This window comes from Lagopus muta, chromosome 2, assembly GCF_023343835.1.
Source record: "Lagopus muta isolate bLagMut1 chromosome 2, bLagMut1 primary, whole genome shotgun sequence".
NCBI lineage: Eukaryota > Metazoa > Chordata > Aves > Galliformes > Phasianidae > Lagopus > Lagopus muta.
Window position 1 is genome coordinate 22,814,018 of NC_064434.1, and position 21,067 is coordinate 22,835,084.

Below are 21,067 nucleotides of genomic sequence, written 5' to 3' on the forward strand. Positions count from 1 at the left end.
GGTAAACTCAGAAATAAGGTGCTGAAGAGGCTGAGATTATACAACTGAGGGAAAGACTGGATGTTGTGTTGAGGGACATGGTTTAGTGGGAGCTATTGGGAATAGGTGAATGGTTGGACTGGATGATCTTTTAGGTCTTTTCCAACCTTGGTGATTCTATGATTCTATGAAATAATTTTGAAAGAATTATGTATATAGAATATACGTAAGAATAGAATAATAATAGAATGTATAGAAAAAGTTTTGAGAGGAAAGGTAAGTTTGCATGCTCTCTGCCTTGCTCTTTCCTCCTGGGGAAAAACAACCTCTGCATTCACCTTTTCCCTGGACTTCTCTACCCAGGCTAATAAACTGACACAGATGAGTCATGGGAGACACAGAACAGCCTGGGATGACTCACAGACCACCACTCTTCCTCGAAGACAACCTTACTGATGTTTTTTTCCCTAGCAGTGCCTTCACTGGGCAACCACTGACATGAGTATTTGGAGCAATTACTTGAGTCGCCTTAACGCCAGTTCAGTAGCTGCCTCTGGATTCATACTTCCCCCTTGGCCTGGAGCTTAAAAGAAAAAAAAAGAAAAAGCAATCTCTTCCTGAGTACTGAACAAGGTCTCCAGACTTTTGTTTACTGTTCCCAGAAGCCACAAAAACATCTACAGTCTTTTCATGTAGTATGCCTCACATATTTATACACACATTTAAAGTTAACCTTTATTCCCAATAGCCTCAAACAAACAAAAAACCCAAGCTCTTTTCACTAGTTATTAAGCTCCATTGTGGCAAAAGATGTAATTCCTTAGAACATTTATTGGTCACTTACTGCATCATTAAAATGCCACATTTCATTAAAATGACAATCTACAGAAGAACAAAGGTTTAATAACCTGACTGCCCATTAAAAAGCTCTACTGCAGGTCTACAGTGTTAACACAGAAAATTCTGCTTTTCCCGTAAGTACTTGTGATACATGTGATGTTTTTTAATGGAGTTACTTTCTCACCATTGCTGTCATAAAACATAGGCACAGTAATAACCAGCTCATAACATTTAATGAAAGGTTTGCAGGCCCACAAAGGAGAGTCCAAGTCCTGAGGGAGAGAACTTGGGAGGAAAACAACTCTGGCATCGCAGATGAAGCCTGTGCCCCCATTTCTCAGCAAGCCCTGAGATCACTCACACAACACAAAGCGCAGCCAGGCTCATGGGACTGCAATCCCTATTTTCTGCCATTAAAACACTTCTTATTTATTTAAGTTTGTTACTCAAATGTATTTCCTAAAATGTATAACTTTGATCAAGCACCCTTGGAGCAGCTAATCCAATAAGCAGCCTGCAACTCTACACAAAATCAACCTACAGCAATCGTGCTCTTAAAGAACAGTAACAAAAAACCCAGTGTCACTCATGTTTATTACACTGAAAGTACAAAGCTGAAGCACTTCTGTACCACACAAAAGATGAAGAAGCAGAAGCAGACGTAGCTGCAGAAAATGAAGAGGCAAAACAGACCTAGCTAAGGCTTCCTGCCTGCTCCCCTCCCACTTGTTGACATCAGGTTTGCAAAAAAAAATAATAAATAAAATCTTTTTTTGCACGTGATTTAACATGACGAGAGGATGTCCTGTGTTGCACACACACCAGGAAGCTGGGCTACTCAAAACTAGAGGTTGTAACTATTTGCATTCCTCCCCAATACAAGACGTGGACACATCAGAGAACAAAGCGCCTCCTCTTCAGCTGTTGAACTGGGTCACATCTGAGGTAATACTATAAAAGACTAAGATGATGTTAGTGTCACATTTCTCCAATGACAAATTTAAGATACTCATGAATTTTTAGATTTAAGACAAAAAAGCACAAGTCTTTCTGGCACAGCTGTATTTTCTAATTCTCACAGGCTATAAATTTTTGTAGACTAGTAATAGATAATTTCTTCAACTGTTAAACAAGACGCCACAAGCTTCTACACTGCCTCTAGTATCACAAAGATAGAGAGAGAAAAGATGAAGAAAACCCCTTTCCCGTACCCATCCCTCCTACTCAGCCCTTCCAATACCATTAACTGAGATAACACCTCTGCACAGCAAGAAGAACAAGTCGGTAGCAAAAGAGGAATTACGCTGAAACAATAGATGGTAATTCCATGACAAGATGATGGCAATTCATTTGACATCCACGCAAGGCAGGAAGTTAACTGAACAGAATATTTCTCTATCTGAAATATACAAGCAGCAGATAATTAAAATTCCTTTTATTTAAATCTGTGATTGTGGAGGAGGAGATCAATGCATACTGTGGGGCCCCAATCGCTATTTATTACAAATTATGGCTTGTTTAGAGAAGACAAACAAACAAAAAAGCCCTCCAAAACATTCTCCATGAACTACAAAATTAGCTTTAGAAAAAGCAACCAACTATAAACTATTTGATGAAACACTCAGTATAACACAGCCAAATACCTGTAGGATTAGACTAAGAAACTTCATGGGAGCAACTCCAAACTGATACACAGTTTAAATAAAGAAAACTGAAAGCATAATGTGAGGCAAAGGACTTGTACCTGTATTTTTTACTTGCTGAGATAGAAAGAATTGAGAATCGCTTCTGCTTTCCTAACAGTTTAGGGTAAAGAAAACACCAGGATGTACAAATCTTTGTGTTTGTGCTTTTTGTTTTGTTCTTTTTCTGCAGCAGCAGTTAGGAGGAGCTTCTCAAATCCCAGCACAACTTCTGGGAGCCCTGGAGCTAAACTTCCCTCAGACCTGTGTTCTCTCTCCAGATCTAGGCTCCCACATATTTCCTCAGCCTAACAGCTCAAGTCTTCTGAATATTAGGTAGCTTGCATTTCTCTTCCTGTTTGTTTGCTCATCTCTTCTGCAGTCCCATCTGTTTTAAGCTGAGGAGGTAATGCAGGCAAGGCCACGGCAGCAACCACCAGGTATAAAGAAAGTTATACACAGCAGTTTCTACAGAAAGAGCCACCAGATGCATTTCCCACGGTGTCTGTAGAGCACTGCAGAGACGCACCATGTTTTATAAGGAAACAGATCAGCACCTACCACACATGAGCAGTCTGAGGGAAGGTGCACACTATTTCCAGCAGGACTGGACAGAGCTGCGAGCTCTGCACTGCTGCATTCTCAGCACACCCAACCACATTGGCTCACAGCTGCTACACCACAGCTTGAGCAAGTCTTGCAATTTGGTCACAGAAGAACTGAGAAGGAAGCAGCTGAAGCGAATAATTAATCAGCAAGGAGGCTAACAGCTACAGTTGTGATACAAGGATTAAAGCAGGGCAGAAGTGTAGTTTCACAACTGTCAGCCAAACCAACCAGGGAAAGAATAAACAAGATGACTCTTCAAGGGCACCTACCTTGTTCAAATCAAGATTTAAGGAGATATATTTGCATTCATTGGTATATTCATTAGCGTACTCAAACATTCAAAGCTTTCCAGCTTTGAGTATTAAATTCATACCCCAGGAACACTACCCTAATAAACAGCAAGTGCAGCTATGAAAATACAAAGGAAACACAACTACCTGTAAACAAATAATGCCACTGTCCCTTTATTTAGTCAAAGCTCAGAGGGAAGTATGAACAGGCAGACACGTGACATATAACCCAATCATTCCTGAGTGCTGCCTCTCCTCACACGGCAAGCAGGCAAGCGCATTGATTAAGACAACTACCATTCAGATGCATCCAGACACACTGCATCTGGCAGGGAGCCATCATGAGGAATTTCTGCATGAGAGAAATTCAAAAATGCATTGTTTGGGGGAATTTCGCGGGGGGAGGGGGAGACTACAACTGATGGTCTTAAAGCAACATGAGCTCAAATGTTAAAACAAAAAAACAAACCCTTTTTTAAGGCGATAATACATTGGTGTTATTGCGAGCACAAGAGTTCATGAAAAGCTTTAATTTCTGCAGAGCATTTTGAACAAAGTGAGATTATGAGCTCCTCAGATTAAGACCTGGCTATTTGTTTTTCTTAAAAGGAAAATCTATTACTGATAGCCAGGAAAATACAAAAGCAATTTATTGCTCTTTTGTTTTGTTTACAACATATACAGTAAGAAGCTAATTAGAAAGTTGCAGACGAATGTTAAAGAAACCCAATGAGCCACCTGAAAATTGTCTATGTGGTTTGGACAGAGGGATGGACATCTTGCAGCATGTGGAGTTTTGTAAATAAAAGCCTTAAGAAACTACTTACTCATCAGCCACATAGGCGTCCATCTTAGTTCCTATGCCACAGGATATCTAACCTTTGTCCTTCTAAGATAACTGCTTTACATCTGCTGCTTTTCTGTTCCATTAGCTTTCTGACTGGCTGGCCATGAGCCAGCAATGTGCCCTGGTGCCCAAGAAGGCCAATGGGATCCTGGGATGCATTAAAAGGAGCGTGGCCAGCAGGTCAAGGGAGGTGATCCTTCCCCTGTGCTGTGCCCTGGTCAGGCCTCACCTGGAGTACTGTGTCCAGTTCTGGGCTCCCCAGTACAAAAAAGACAGGCATCTGCTGGAGAGAGTCCAGCAGAGGGCCTGTATCTGAGTACCTCCTTGCATGTCTCTCACTGGGCCTCTGCAGTCTTTTAGAGCAGTAGTGACCAAAACTTCAGTTGCATGTTTCAGAGACAGGAACGACGCTTACTTCATACAGCAGATGAGCTAGATTAATCATTGTTAAAAAAAATGCCCTAGACTTTGTCTCTGGTTTTAAATAAGTCACAAATATTAAACAGGAGCCTCAAACCACGTGCATCTGAACCCAAATTCATTTCCTTCAGCTGTAGCGATGACTTTACCAGCCTGAAATTCTGTAGGCTCTGGTGCAGTGTCACTGATCCCAGCACTGTGCTGCTCCTGTCTGGAAAAAACAAAAGCCATGAACTGCAGCAAGACATTAACACTGTAGCTAGGTCCTTGAGAAGAATTATTCAAAAGGATGAGGAGTTGTTTTTACAGTCTGGGTTTTTATCAAGAAAAAGCAGAAAACTTTAGAGATCTTCTCCTCAGAAGTAACACCTTGCGAGTCACTTTGCCAAAAACCCTCTGACTTCTCTTCCAGCACCTTCAGAGAAAGGATGCTTTGCTGCCTGCATTAAGAAGTGCTGAGCAGAAAATGTTCATTTCCATTCTCAATTTACAAGGTATAATTTAAAAAGAGTAAATCAAAAGTAAAAATAGGAAAAGAAAACAGACCAAAAGAAGGTAAAAGACTGAGAAAGCAACATTATGCAGGAAACAAAAGAAAAGCCACAACAGAATGAAGTCAGGAAGACTACCTGCAGGACTACTTGCAAGCAGTACGCTACACGTTTCATAGTGTCTCATATAATTCAGTACCAAATATAGTAAAATTCACGTCTTTAAAATTAGTCCCTCTCAGCACAAAGACAACAACTGAAGATGCACAGTGCGCTTTATGGCCTAACACTGACAGCAGCAAGACTCAAACAATGAAGAAATAGTTATGTCCAACTTCTTTAAGCAAGACAAGTCAGATGCCATCTAACTTGCATGTACTTCCAAATAAAACCATCATGTGTTGCTCACCCTTGCTCTCAACAGCTTTTCTTCTGGGGGGATCTCCCTCCAAACACTTTCATATACTCTTTACAGGTTTTTGCTCCTTCAACTTCCCTCTTCCAGCTCTTCTTGCTTGCATCATTTTCCCAGCCCAGACAGGCATTCAGCCTGCAGAACATCAACCTGTCCCATTCAGGGATGAAACAGATGGCAAAAAAACTTGAATTATCACACGTAAGTACTAATGGATGTGTATCCACATATGCAGATCTGCATGAGATGCTGTTACTCTGCACACACACGCCCACGCAGCACAAAGTGATGGAACTGTGCCTAGCCAAGAGCCACTCATTCCACTTGTCTGATCCGAATGTCCACATTAAGCTGCAAAGTGAAATTTAAGCAACAGCTGTCAGCTAGAGGAATGCAAACAGCAGAGCAGAGGCACTGCACAGCACACAAGACAGCTTTCAGCAGGAAAGGTGGGAAGCAACGGAGTAGGTTTTGTCTTATTCTCAAAGAAAATTTTTAAACTCTTGATAGCACAAATATCCTTCTAGCAGCACAATCCAGTTGTCTCATGTAGTGCCTGATACCTCTGCTAATATACAGTAATTAAAAGTTTGCATTTGCTGCACACAGAAAAAAAAATCTAGTGACTTTTCTCTGAGAACACATGGTTAACCATGCATCGTTGTTGGGGAGAGAAGGAAGAAAACCTCAGGAGAATGTGAGACAGGCATTAAGGCAAGGATCATAAAGAGAGGTTTAATGATGGATAATGAGGCAGTTTGATGTTTTGTATTTTCCACAGCCATGAGATGCCAAGCATTAACAGGGAGTTTTAAAGTAGATGAGGCAGAATGGCAATTAAGGGGCAAAGGACACTTACCTGCAAACACGGCTTCAAAGAGATGTTTAGAAAGATTTTTTTTTAAGTGAGTCTTATTCTGCAGTATATCTGCATCTTTCTTTTCAAAAAAAAGTTCAAACAAAATCTTCATGCTCGTAGAAAACAAAGCCCCCAGAAAACAGACCTCAGAAAGCCAACATCAGTTCAGCAGAGACCCTGGCTCCCCTAACACCGCAAGCAAGAAGCTGGCTGTCTCAGAGGCAACAGAGCCAACGCTTTGACCTCTCCATTTCTGTAGTCAGAGTACAGAGCAGCAGTGGAAGCTGCAGTTGCTCAGCTTCACTCTGATCAAGTGCCACCACACCGTTCTGTCAGCCCCTCTCCTTAGCACTCTTGACTGGCAGCAGGAGGCAGGCAGCCACACAACAGCTCCCTGCAGTTTCATCTGGCACCACTGGAGTCTACAGCAGGTTACAAGCATCCTAAAGGATCACCAATGCTCTCTCAAGGAGTCTTACAGCACATGCTGTGTGATAGAACCCTGATAATAATACAATCAAGACTAAGGTTGTCTGCTAGTGAGTATAAAGCCATCATATTTCCTCCCCACAACAGTTTTAGGGAGATTAGGGCAATGTGCCCAATACTTGCACTGTCTGCAGTGAAAGACAAACTCAGCGTGTGCTACAGAAGTTGGGTTTTGCTCGCAAGTAGTCCTCAAAAACAAAGTTGAAAAAAGCATCTTCTGCCGAACTATATCTCAGTAACATCTTGTTAACACAGAAGTAATTTTCTTTATCCTGATTTCATTGCTACCATTGAGGCCTGTCATCCTCCTCGATTTCTGTCTACACGAGTTTTTAAGACAGTAACATACCTTCAGGCTGTGACTTTATACATGAGAGTCAAAACACATAGAAGGCAAGTTAGCGATAACTGCCCAGCTGTCAGCTGGACCGTGTAAGCATGAGTCCACTTTCTAATAACCAGAAATTGGAAGAAAAAAAATATGAAAACAAACTTACTGCTTTCCACACTATCTGCCTACAGCACAGCAAGCTACACAGACGTGATTCTGCTTTGCACAACTGCAGAGTGGCACAAACTCAACACGCTAATGCATGCCTTAAGGCTGCATAACACAAAGATTGTACAGTACAGAATAAAGATAAGCTGATACACCTGAGGTTACTATCATTTGCTAAACCACAGCTAGGTGATGAACCCAGTGACTCGAACATAACAATGCACATTCAACAACAAGCAGCTGCTGTTGCTCACCTGTTCCTCCACACCTCCTAATGCTTGCCTCACCTTAACCACAGCTTGCTGGATTGCTGTGAAGTGCTGCTGTGAGAACAGCCCACGCTAAGATATGATCAAGTGACTGGTGCTTAGGCCAGGTCCTGAGCTTGGACAGTGGTAGCAGCTCAGGGAGAGGGTCCCTGGGGAGGGATGCTGGGCCAGCATGCCTGCAGATCTACCTCACCTACTGTGGATATGGAACCATACCTGAGAACACAAGGCTGACTTACACTAGAAGCGGGCACCTCTGTTAGAGGTTCATGAGGAAACCCTCAAGTTCAGTGCTGGAGTAACAGGAGTACTCTCTGTTCCATTTTTACTCCTGAACCTACAACTTGCGAGGCTCTTTGCTGCCAGCACGGCCTCAGCCGTGCAGCAGCCACAGGAACACCAGTGTCACACAGAGATATATCCAAGCATTTCAGTTTGTCTCGCTAACCCCCGAGCAGCCAGAAGAACGCGCGGAGGACACGAGGTCTTGCCGTGCAGGAGATCGGCGTTTTCCACCGGCAACGAGCACCTGTAAGCGCCAGGCTCTGCTCCCAGAGGCCCGGGGCCGCCGCCAAGCACAGCTCGGCGGGGCGGCGGCACAAAGCGCGGATGCGGCGGACGGGCTCCCGTAGGCCTTTACAGCCGGACAGCGCCGAGAGGCTCCGCGCCAGGCAGGCGCAGGGCAGCCCCGCGGCGGCCGCCTCCAGTAGAGCCCGCAGGCGGCCTTCCCTTCCCTTCCCCGCCCCGCCGGTCCGGGACTCCGCGCGCGGTGCGGCCGAGGCCCGTCCCGACAGCCGAGCGCGCAGGGCCCGCCCGCGGCAGCACGACCGCCTCCCGCGGCCCCTCGCACACCGACCGCGGGGGAGAACGGGGCCGCGCGCGCAGCCTGGACAGCGCGGCGGAGCGCTTCGCTCAGGGCGAAGAGCGCTCCGGGAAGCGCCGGACGGCCGCGCTACGGCACCGCCGGCGGGGAAACAAAGCCGGGGCAGTGCGCGGGGCGGCCGCGCCGGGGGGACTCACCTCGTCGCCCCACTTGAGGACGTCCTTGTGGCGGTCGCGCAGCGCGCGGTAGATGTGGAGGAACTGGAGGATGCCGTGCTTCCGCACGTGCTCCGCGTACCGCCGCGTCTCCTCCCAGCTCAGCGGCGAGCCCTGCGACAGCAGCCCCATGCCGGCCCCGGGTAGCGAGGGAGATCGGAAACGAACGGCGAGCCGCAGCACGAGCTCGGAACGATCTGCGCCGAGCGCCGCGCTGCGCGGCGGGTCCGAGCCCGGCGCCACACGTGACGGCGGCGGCGCGTCAGGCCGTGACTCAGCACTTTCCGCCGGCAGCCCCGCCCCGCCGCTCCGCCCGGCTCCTGCGCCCCGCGGGCAGCTCCGCGGGCACGGCGGAGGAGGTGGCGGTGCTGGGCCTTCAGGGCTGGGTGGTCCGGCCCGGCCCTCCTGGAGGATCGAGGGATGCGAGACGTTCACTCCTGCCGGACAAAGGCCGGGAAGGAGCTTACGCTGTTCGTTCCTGCACGTTTGTCTGTGTAAGCACCTGGCTGCGGCGAGATGGGCGCTCGGGTCCTCTTGAGACAAGTCAATAGACAGTTTCAGATTCAGAAGGCAGTACCTCGCCCTGCCGAGCCGGTTGTGCTCGGGCCGCGCTTCCCGCGCTGTGGCTGTGTCCCGTTGTGCCGAGGGGAGAGAGGCCGCGGCTCATTGCTTCGGGGCGAACCGGAGCCACGTTCGTCACGGGGAAGGCGGGAAGTGTCACGCTGTGCATTGTAGGCTCGATACAAAACGGAAGAAGGGCTGTGTCGCTGCTATCAAAAGCGTCATCTAAATAAGGAGACGAGCAAGAAGCTGAACCTTAGGTGAAGGGAGAGACTTGCTTCTGAGAGCGCTGTCCTTTCTGGGCACCATTAAAAAGCGAGGGATGTAAGGAAGTTTGCAAAGCAGAAGAGGGCTCAGATTTGGCAATTCATTCTGCCTGAGCCCTGTTTTTCATTCTATTTTCACAGCTACTTCTTTGTAGGCCTTTGGGGAAAGCATGGCTGGCATGTAGTAGGATTGCATAGTTAAGGGTTTTGAGGACTAGTAAAACATTCAAATTGTGTTTTGAAGGAGAAGAAAAAAATCTCTTCCATTAGTTCCAAAATTCCCATAGTCTTTCTGATTTTTGAAAAACGGGGGACTTAAATCTTCACGCTTGGCAACAGAAGTCTGATGAAAAATATTGCTTATGCAGAACCAACTTCTATGTGTTTGTGCTGTGAGAGGACAAAGTGACTGCATGTGTGGCCCCTTGTATCTGAAGCCACTTGCACCAAAGGACGGAGATTCAAATGTTAGTACCACCACACTGTCACCCAATCTCATGTTTTCTATAGGTTTAGTGTCCAAATGGGTGCAGCTGAGAAGTCCTATCAATACCAAATGCTTCCAAACAGTATGAAATGACTCTGCCAGTGGCCTCTTTCCTTCTCTTGGGGCAGTTGTTCTGATTTTGGAGCAAATGTTATTATATCAAAGCAAACTGCATTTGTTATCATATGAATCCAGGTAAACCTGCCTGGGTTATGTAGCGTTTGTGCTCACTGTTCACATGGCTGGTACAGTGCTGTGTTCTGAGAGAAGTTTTTGGAAGCTTTAGGTATTTGTTATCGTCCCAGAGTGCCTTGAGTGTGCTATTGTGTGTAATTACACACAGTCCTGTACATTTCTAGCAACATAGACTAAATTTCCAAGCTAAGCTTTACACTAATGCAAGCTGCTATTAAGCAGTCTGTACTCTTCAGCTGACCATGAATGTTGCTCTTCATCCTGAAATTCAAGAGCTCATTTTCAGTGGTTTTCTCTTGCAACTAATATACAAATTCTTGAGTTGTTTCAGTGTTGTTGTCTACTTTTTTACCCCATTCTTGTGTGCTTATCAACTCTTGAGGTAGTACACTGTTTATGACAGAAAACCAAGCTACTTTCCTTTTGCACCAGTAAAACTGATAAAAATGTAAACTGTTCTCTCACACTGTGATCTTTAGCTTCACAGTGTAACATCTCAGCTCTGTTTATGAGGTGTTTACTGTCTTCAGCTGAAGCTCCTTTTTCCTTCAGTTCTAAATGTTTGTTTTGGCAGCGTTGGGATATATGTAGCCTTTTCCTCTGCAGAGAACTGTGCACAGACGAGTATAAATTATTCTAAGGCTGACAGGTGTCATGTGCAGAAGTATTCACTTCTGCATAACATCAAATATGACTTCATGATGCACAAGTATTGTGTAATATTTGCATGTGTTTGTAATGTTGCATAATCATTTCTAGTGCACTTGATGTGATGTATAATGGCTTCCAATACACTTTATATTAAAAAAGAGAAAAAGAAGCTTTTCCAAACATACATGGTTGATGTGGTTGATGCGTTTAACCCAGTACCAATATTCCCAGCCCCAGGATGTGACTTTCTCCAGACAGTCCAAAGGAAAACCTGTATTCATTTTTGAAGGAAATTGTTTACTAGAAAGCCATTTTATTGGGAAGAAATACTTCCTTCCCAAAAATGTCCTTTATCTAAACTTAGCAATATGGAACTTTAATACGCAGACTCAGTCCAAATTCACTTTCCCTCAACAAGATCTGTGTTATAACTGGGCCAAACCACTCATTTACTGAGTAGCTGCTTTTCAATCCCAGCTAGGGACTCTGTTCCTCATTTCTGAAGCTGTACCTACTTACCACACAGCAAATTATCATTTATTTGAGGATGTAATTTTAGTACACTTTCAGTGTTTGAGTGTTGTTTTATTTTTGTTTGTTTGCTTTTTATTTTTATTTTTTTACCTGTTGGGCAATTAGAATATTTTTTCTAATTAAATTACATATCCGGTTAAATAAATATCAGCTTTTCCTTTCTTTTTGTTCTCCCTGCTCTGATTTAAAACAGAAACTTAATGGAAGAGCCTTGTCTTATATGAAAAGGAACAAATTAATTGCATCCAAAAATAAAAAGGAATTTACCTTTTTTTTCTTTTTTTTTTTTCCCCCAGACATGGAAAAATAATTTTCAGGTTAGTTTCAGCTGTGTTATGATAATGTTGAAGCAGCATGGTAACACCCAGAGAGGGCTATGCCAAGAAACAAATATTTTAAGAAAAAAAAAGTACTGAAGTTAAAAAGTCTTGGGTGATCTTACTGATCCTTGCCTCGAAAGCCATTAGAAAAGCATTCCAAAACTATCTACTAGACTTTCTGCTAGATGAAGATCCGTAGAGATCTTGAAAAGTTTTCCAGCTGAAATAGTTAAAGGCCTGTGTGTTTTTAAGTTGAAGATGATAGGGTTGTAGAAAGAGAATATATGGCACAGGACCTGTAATAGTGAGCAGTTGGCCTAGTGTTTGTATGTTCCTGTCTTCCTAGAACCTCCTGAGAGTACAACCCACTTCACATTTTCAGTATCTGCTAAGCTGTTAAAATCAGCTGCCACTAAATCTCAATAAAGTAGCTTGGAGCTTTGAGAATATACTCGTGGAAAGAGGTTAAAGACTCAGGGATGGGACCGGGCATAGAATCATAGAATCACTGAATGGTTTGGGTTGCAGGGGACTTTAAAGATCATCTAGTTCCAACCATCTGCCATGGGCAGGGACATTTTCCACTAGACCAGGTTGCTCAAAGCCCTGTTCTACAGAAAGCTTTGTTTTACCAGCTGTTATGAGAAGTAACAGGTAAGAAGTAGATGTCTTGTGATGAGGCTGTTATTACAAGGAATAAAGAAAGGTTTGTTTTTCTTCATAAATCATCAGATAAAATTTTTGGAGTAGCATTGTTCAAAGTGATTATTGAGTTGTCATTTCTGAATATTGTGTTATTCTGTGGATACAATGAAGAATTCATTTGGAACAATCTCCTTTCAACATTTTAGGGTAGTGTGTTTGGTAGAAAAAAAATACTGTATTTTTTGATCCAGGTCCGTAAATTATGGTATGCACCTGTATGCAGTATCAACAGAGATGAGGAGCAAATGTGGTAACTGCCTCCTTCTGAGCTAAAGGGCCTCCAGGCATTCCCTAAAGCATTGGAGAGACCTGTGCTCAGGCAATTGGTTTTTGATGCAGAAAGTTTTCCAACAAGTATCTCAAACTAAACAGATTATTTGGGTTAATACAGGTCAGGCTCAAAAGGTTATAGTAAATGAGGTTACATCAGGCTGGTGGCCAGTCACTAGTGGGGTTCCACAGGACTCTGTTTTAGGGCCAGTTCTCTTTAGTGTTTTTATACATGTTTTCAGTGAAGGACTTGAAGATATGCTAAGTAAGTTTGCGGACTATGCTAAATTAGGAGTTCTCTCAAGCATGGAGACATCATGTGGAGACGTCTTAACAGATTAAAGGGAGAGGGAATCACCAATAACATGAAGTTTAAGAAGGGCATGTGTCGGATTCTGTACCCAGGACAGGGTAATCCTGCATGTACGTACAGGCTGGGGGATGAGAGGCTGGAGAGCAGCCCCATGGAAAGGGAGCTGGGGTTCTGGTTGATGACGAGTGGGACAAAGCCAGCAGTGTGCCTGGCAGCCCAAAGGGCCAACGCACCCTGCGGTGCCCCAGGCCCAGCGCTGCCTCTGGGAGAGGGGAGGGGTTGTCCTGCTCTGCTCTGTGCTGTGCGGCCTCACCTCCGGCACTGTGTGCAGGTTTGGCTGCCTGTCCCCTGTGAGGACATAAAGCTGTTGCAGAGCGTCCAGAGGAGGGCTATGAAAATGCTGAAGGGTCTGGAGAAGATGACCTATGAGAAGCGCTGAGGTCCCTGGGTGTGCTCAGTGCACAGCAAGGAGCTGAGGGGAGGCCTGATGGCGGCTGCAGCTCCTCACAGCGCAGAGGCAGCGCTGAGCTCTGCTCTGTGTGACAGCGACAGGGCCTGAGGGAACGGCATGGAGCTGTCAGGGGAGGGCAGCTGGGGGTGAGGGACAGGGCTGCACCAGAGGTGGTGGGCATGGAACGGGCTGCTGAAGTTCAAGGAGTATTTAGACAATGCTCTCTTTGATTTCTGAGAGTCATCCAGTGAAGGTCTTCCTGTTCTGCAGTGAAGAAGATGACTAACAAAGGCCTACTCCAGTCAAACTATAATACTGGTTCTTCTCCAAACTAGGTTCTCAATTAGTGTCTTCTCTGTATAGTATAAAATGACACTAGATGCTCAGTAACAAAGCTGAAGACAAACTTACTTCTAATCCACTCCACATGCCAAGTAGTTCTCTTTGGCATGTCATGTAATTTACAGTGAATATCAGCTGAATTCCTTTTCAGGCATAAGAAATGAGGAACAACAGAGGCATGACCAGAAACAAGGAGTGTGTACAAAGTCCTTCCAAAGGCTTTGCTGACAGCACACTTTTCCGAAGGACTGATTTCAGACATGTGCAGCCTAACAAAGCAACTGAATTATTTGGGTAGAACTGTCAGACTGTACTCTTTTCTTGCAGTCAAAGAGGACACACCAAAAAGTCTTAATTCCACAATCAACTTCTGAAAACAACTCACAAAACCCCGAACATTAGCTGAATATTAATTGAAACATTCACAAGTTAGTTGAAAAGTAGAATAAATGCATAACATTTTTCTCTTTAGCAATTGCCTTTTCTTTCCTGCTATTCACAAACTGTGGTGTATTTATTTTACATAGAGAAGTTTAGCAGCTGTAAATAAAATACTGATCCATAGTGGGGGAAAAAAAGCATAATTTCTAAGTAAGATGCATTAGTGACCTGGATGAAGGGAGGGGGTGCACCCTCAGCAAATTTGCTGATGATATGGCTGGGAGGAGTAGCTGCCTCTCTAGAAGGCTGTGCTACCATTCAACAAGATCTGCACAGACTGGAGTGTTGGACAGAGAGGAACCTGATGAAGTTCAACAACAGCAAATACAGAGTCTTCACAGAATCACAGAATGGCCTGGATTGGAAGGGAAGAATAACCATATGCCTCAGTACAGTTAGGGCTGATTTGCTGGAGAGGAGCTCTGTGGAAAAGGGCTTGGAGGTGTTGGTGGACAGCAGGTTGGTCATGAGCCAGCAGTGTGCCCTGGTGGCTGAGAAGGCCAGTGGAGTCCTGGGGTGCATTAAAAAGAGCACAGCCAGCAGGTAGAGGGAGGTGATCCTCCACCTCTTCTCTGCCCTGGTAAGGCCACATCTAGAATACTGTGTCCAGTTTTGAGCTCTCGGGGCTCAGAAAAGGCAGGGTTCTCCCAGGCAGAGTCCAGCAGAGGGTTGCAAAGATGATTAAGGGCCTGGAGCATCTCCCTTATAAGGAAAGGCTGAGATACCTGGGACTCTTCAGTCTGGAGGAGGCTGAGAGGGGAATCCCATAACTGTTTATAAGTAACTAATGTGTGGGAATCAAATGGATGGGGGCAGACTCTTCCAGACCCTACAATTCTGTGATGTAACACATCATACCTGGATTTTAACACCATATTTCAAGAAAGGAAAGCAGAACCTGTGTCTGCTGTGCCAGGAGCCTTGAAGGAAAGAACAGCCATAATGCTGTGCAGTTCTCCCACCTTGGAGTGTGCCATGGTGGGCTGCCTGGGTTCAATCATCCTGCTTTGGGATGTTCTGTCCAGCGGCAACCTGGAGTCACAAGCTCGTCCTGTCCTGGGAGCAGCTCCACTTGTCCCCTTGTGGTGAGGTCTCCTTCCCAGGGAAAGCAAATATCTAGGAAATGTATAGATACCTAGCATGAATCTCAGTTTCTTTTGGACCAGCAGGCGTTCAGGTCATGTCCAGCACAAGGTACTGAACAATCACAGTATTAGATCTGCAATCTGTAAGTATCAGAGACTTCTCAAGACAGGATCTGATTTCCTATCCAATTTGTGCATCTGTTCATTGCCTGGCAGCTCATTTTGTAGTGCAGTTCTTTCTCCCTTAGTCATTCAATTTTGTTACTGTGGTTTAAATTATGGTTGATTGATTTGTGATAGGAATAGTCAATATTTACAAGATTGCTCATTCTGGAAGCCTTTGGCCATGTAACAATGAACCAAATGGGAATGATCCCCTGTTTTAAATGGCCACGCATACAGGTATTTTGTATCTTTGATAAAGCAGCAGCAGAAACTACCTAACCTTCAGGAAGAAAATGAGATAGCAGAGTAGGATTTGATAAGATAAGAGCTTTTCAGAAACTCCAGTGAAAGCTTTCCAAGCCTCTAAATAAGTCCAAAGTCCCAAAAAAGGATCTGATTTAAACACTTGATCTTTTTGTCAGATTGAAGCAGGGGTGGTTGCAAGAAGATTATACAAAAATTACCTTATATTGATTTTTCCCCAAGTATGAAATCCCAGATTGTATTTTAACCTAAAGAACTACATCCGGTAAGAAAGACTGAGGCAGTCAGCAAATACCCTTTGATATTTTACTAATAACCAGGGCATCGTTTTCCTTAAAGAATAAGTCATTGTTCTCATGGAAGGAAAAATAATAACTGGTGTTTATATAATATTACTGCATAGCATTGGCTGCAACTGTGAAAGTGTTGAAAAGCAATCTCAAACTTACACTGAGTGCCATCCCTTAGTTTCTGTGTGACTTGTGGCTCTTTATGGCTAATGGGGAGAAATATATTTTTAGACATAATATTGCACAAAAGTACTTTTTTCAGGAATACATTGAAAACCAGAATACCTTAAAGTCTGCTAATAATTACACACAGAATAGTTTCCGGAGATCAGTTGCATCTTCCTCAGCTGCAGGAAGCTGGAAATGCTTTTTTTTTTGAAATTTCTCTAAGTGGAGTAATTGTGGCAGTTTTAAAAGTTGGTCTAGTACTTAGTGTTATAGCTCTTTATTTTTAAATGCATTTTTACAATTTATAGCCTCTGGGGAACTGGAAAGTGTCCTTAAGCATAAATAGTCCTAGTGTGCAGGTAGACAAACTGAGGAGCAGAGATGTCAAGCTGCTTCAGGTAGGATCCAGGATGCTTCCTTTAAAAACATACAATAATTATTGCTTTACTTTAACTGTAGATTATCAGCTATAGGGGCTGCTCCAGTTATCTTAGGGTAAGAGGCTAAATTTCTCATGAAGTATGTTGTGAAATTAACACATAAGAAAGAATAAGTGGCAGGAATCTGTGGACAGAGGTAGTGGGACCAGCAGGTGGTGAACTGAGCAGTAGCTTGCTAGACATGGTCTGGCATCCTGTTCTCTTCTGTCCCCTCTGTACACATTGGAACAGTCATTTGTGCATCTGTGTAGCTAACTGGAGCTCGGAACTCCAGGGATGTTTAGTGGCATCCCTGCCCTATGCCAGCTTTGCAGGGGAGAGCACCGTTCTGAAGAGCGCTGCTGAAAAGGTCAGGACTAATGAGAGACCACTTGGGTAAAGCTGTGTGTTCCCTACCAAACCATTGATGTGAAGCTTGAACCTTTTGATGGTGACCTTCTGATCTCCTGGTCAGTGGAGTGGGTAAATGATGTGTGCTGTGCCCTCACTTTCTCTGACCGATTCCCTTGGGAGGCTTGACAAACCAGATTCCCCTTGCTATTCAACTGTTGATATTAAAGTTAGGATCATAAAAGAATAACAATATGCAAGTAGGTTTTAAAATAGTGCTACCTTTGTATGTTTGTGTTTGCATTAGTAACATTGCCTTGTGCATGGTACAGCGGTTTTATATTCCAAGTTTCAGCTCAGGCTCTGTACTATATATTTATACCTGACATATGAAATTCATGAAGATTTTAAGTGTGAAGAAATAGTTAATACTTAGCAGGTGAGGTAAGAGTTGGAACCCAAACCAAGCCTTCCATTAGTAAATCCCTAAAGTCTCCATTGTGTTTGAGGCTTATGAAAATAAGTGCTTGGATTGTAACCCTTGCTAATACTGCCAGTAACAGTACGTGGTTACCCAGTAGTTTATAACCGTATGTTCTTTAGTCTTTGCCCAAATCCCCATTTCTGTGAAAGAATGCATCAGACACAAAGATAAGAGTAGAGGAAATGTAACCCTTACCCCAAATAACCTGTAAATACTGTAAAGTTTTATCACTGGAACTGTACTTTGCACAGTTATGTAAAAAAGACAGCTTCTGCCTGCCAAACACGCCGTGCTCCCATGCTTCGTGGTGCTTACAGCAGGACTCCTGTCTGTTTAGCTCATGGGATTAGCTATGACCACCCGGTTCTTTCCAACTGTAGGGTCATATGTCTCCAGGAGGAGGTAGTAAGGGCACTGCTGAAGCAGCAGTGCTGCTCTGATCCAACATATATCCATGCTCAATGCCAAGGGACAGAGGAGGCTCCCCTTTGGCATGCATGCACACAAGTTTTGGTCCCATGGATTATCCCATGAGAAACCTTTTTACTTCTCAAATTTCTCGTGATTCTTGTTCCACCAGTCTACTTTAATCTTTCTTTTCACAAGAGCTGTGTAATACTGTGTAATACTCCATCAAGGAAAAAGCTTTAACCTAATCATGAAATAGTTGCTCAAAATCGCAAGTAGAATCCTGTTTATTACTGGAGGTAACAGAAGATTAAAATTATTAGTGAGCTAATGCATGTTCCAGACATCTCAAGAATCAACAGTGCTTTCAGCTAGGTTACCAAATGCTAGTGAAGCAGAAACATGAATGTTTCTGGCATTTCCATTTTCAACAAACAAACCTACTAGATCAAAACAGGAAATCTTGGCCTTCTGTTGAGTGTTTCAGGTAGTCAAATAATTTTACGTCTTATTTGTATCTTTCTGTGACAGCTCGTGTTTCTAGAAAGATCTTTTCTCCTAGAAAGTATGTATGGGTGGGCTCAGCAGCACTACTAACTCCCTGTAAGAAGCTGTGTTACGAGGGAAGAGTTAGGCAGGTTGTTGCCTTGGTGTTGCTCCCATACACTGTGCAAACATTGCCGTTAGATGTAGCTATGGACAGTGGGTTGCAGTAGCTTTGGTAGTGTTACCACACGCGTTTCTCAGCATCTGTTGCAGAAAGAAGTGCTCCTAATTGACCAAGGAGGTTGCCTGGAGGCGAGGATGAGATTCTTGGAATACAAAGGTGCTACAGATGAAAAGAAATGCACAGCTCCCAGGGGTTACCAGAGTGCCTTGTGAAAACGTTGGACACTGCTGCACATTTTAGATCACTAGGCTTCTGAAGTTTTCTCCTGAAGTTCTTTGTGTTCACCACAGATCATATTGTTCTCAGCGCTCAAAGGCAGGCTGATTAATTACTGATGGGCTGCAGATGGCTGTTAAGACAAGTCTATAGGGCAGGTAACAGAGAATTAGTGTCTGCAACAAAGCTGTCACAGGCGAAATTACACGTTTGGGCTTGAGATGATCTAACAGCTCATTTCCAAATAGTGGAAAAGGCTCTTTGCTCTACTCATTGCTCTCCTCACCTTGGCCCTTCTCTCCTCACTTGCACTGGCTTGTGTTTTTTTACCCTGCACCAAGCCAATTCAGTTTACTGGAAAAAGGTGAATCATTTTGTGATGTTGTGTGGATTTGACTCAAACCATGAAGGTATGTACTGAGGAGCACCATAGCTAATGCTAGTGGATAGGACTGCATGCTGAGTCTGGGTCTCAGAAAAGGAAAATAGGAAACACAGCCTATATCTCACAGGCAAGCTGGTAAGTAAATCAGCTTTCTTGTAATGTGCTCTTACCCCTGAATAGCAAACATCCAAGTTCTGTTCATGCACAATTCGCTTTTACACCATTCCATATATAGAAGTTGTTTTTATTTGCTGTTATGGTTTAGCCTTTCACAGAGTGAGTATTACAGATCAGCCAGTGTCACAGCAGCAAGAAGGCTTTGCTCTGCAGGAATGCGGTCAATAAAGTTTGAATATTTTCTAAACTCATTTTTCAGCTCCCTGCAAGAGAGATAACCTGATAACCACAATCTCTCTTGCCATCTCCACAGAATCTAGGTAGGCTTTCTTTCTTTCTGGTTGTTTTTTTTTTTTTCCTCCTATCTTAGATTTCTGGAAATACATCAACTTTTCATTTTCCTCTCAAAACTTTGTAAAGAAACTATGAAGCTAGACAGCAAACAAATAAATGTACTGCCCTGGAGAGATTTTATGTGATTGAGACAGAGGAAAGGAAGGAAAGCTAATGATTGTCAGCAAGTGGTAATCACTCCATTGTTCAAAGTATTTTTCAGATTAACTCAGACATTTTCTGTTTCTTCCGAAGTCAAATTCAGTGTTTCCACTGGCTGCAGTTGAAGGAGTTTTAATCTCATAAATTCTGAACCATTCCCTTTTTCACCCTAAAATAATAAAATATGGTATTATTTCAGAGCTAGGTCAGCAATCAGATATGCGGATTCATCATTCATTTTAACAGTAATCTGACTGTTTCCTCATTCTTCTGCTAAGCCTGATATAAAAGGAAAGGCACCTCCCAAGCTATCGTCTCCTGAAAGGTCATATAAGGTTTTCTTTTCCTCCTTTTGAGTTTGATGGGAAGTAGAGCTTCAGGCCCATTAAAACCAAAACACAACAAAAACATGCTCCTCACGCAACAGCATTTTGAGATGAGCACCACAGTGACTTAGTGCCTTTGGTATCCTGCATCAGATAGGCAGGTGCAGTGGGCAGGTATGCTAGAGAATTAGGTGCAGGGCAGCAGATAGTCTGCACATGCCTCAACACTGAGCCTCAGTGAAATGGCTGGTAGGGATCAAGGTCCACATCTGGACATAAGCTACCTGAAGTAGCCAAGCTATTCACATGGTCCTGCTGATACAATGTAGGACCTCTTGAATCCCTACACCCTCTATGTTGGTAGGTGGCTAGATGTGGTATGGTAGAGTACTCAAGATGGCATCTACTTAGGAAAACCTAAATCTTGTTTGAAGAAACCCTAGAGCTATTGTGTGAAGGAGCCATGGTTGAAAGATGTAGCCTGCAGAGTGTACTCGTTTGATTTTCTTTACAGATTGTTCTCTGACACCTTTTCCAGCTTATCTTCTTTTTGAGAAACAGAGTACTTGTGTTGCTTTCTTCCTTGCATCTCTTAGTTTGGAGGTATGTCTAATCCCATTCATAGGATTGTAAGAAAGGGTGAATCTTTGGAATCCCACCAAATACCAGCCTGCAGCTGCCACTGCCACAGACAGCTCTTCGCCTAATGCTCCTGGTGCCACAAATGTGGCCCCTGTGCTTTCTCTTGGGAAGCAGGAGGACTGGATGTTTTGCCTTATTCCCTCAGTTTTGACCCATCTGACCACCTTAAGGATCCTTCTAAAAGGAATCTGTCCTTCTATGTGTATACATGTCAGTAATGGATATGGTGTTCAATTCTGTGAGAGATCAGAGGCAATTGCAGGTTTTCCGTTTCACATTTTGCTATGGTATCTTGAGGCATTTTTCTGTACTCTGCAAA

General features: G+C 43.8%; 1 protein-coding gene across 4 annotated transcripts in view; it reads right to left on the reverse strand.

The window, feature by feature from the left end:
• Positions 1-8,975, reverse strand: part of GCLC (glutamate-cysteine ligase catalytic subunit) — a 32,105-nt gene extending 23,130 nt beyond the window's left edge. Inside the window, exon 1 of one of the 4 annotated variants that reach the window (XM_048936950.1) lies at positions 8,710-8,975. In XM_048936950.1, the coding sequence (XP_048792907.1) occupies positions 8,710-8,859 (150 nt within the window). In that variant the 5' untranslated portion in view covers positions 8,860-8,975. Of the gene's footprint in view, positions 1-3,062; positions 4,176-4,227; positions 4,765-4,816; positions 8,167-8,709 lie in introns of those variants that run through there. The other 3 variants (XM_048936951.1, XM_048936953.1, XM_048936952.1) reach the window with 3 other exon arrangements.
• Positions 8,976-21,067: the final 12,092 nt, after the last annotated feature.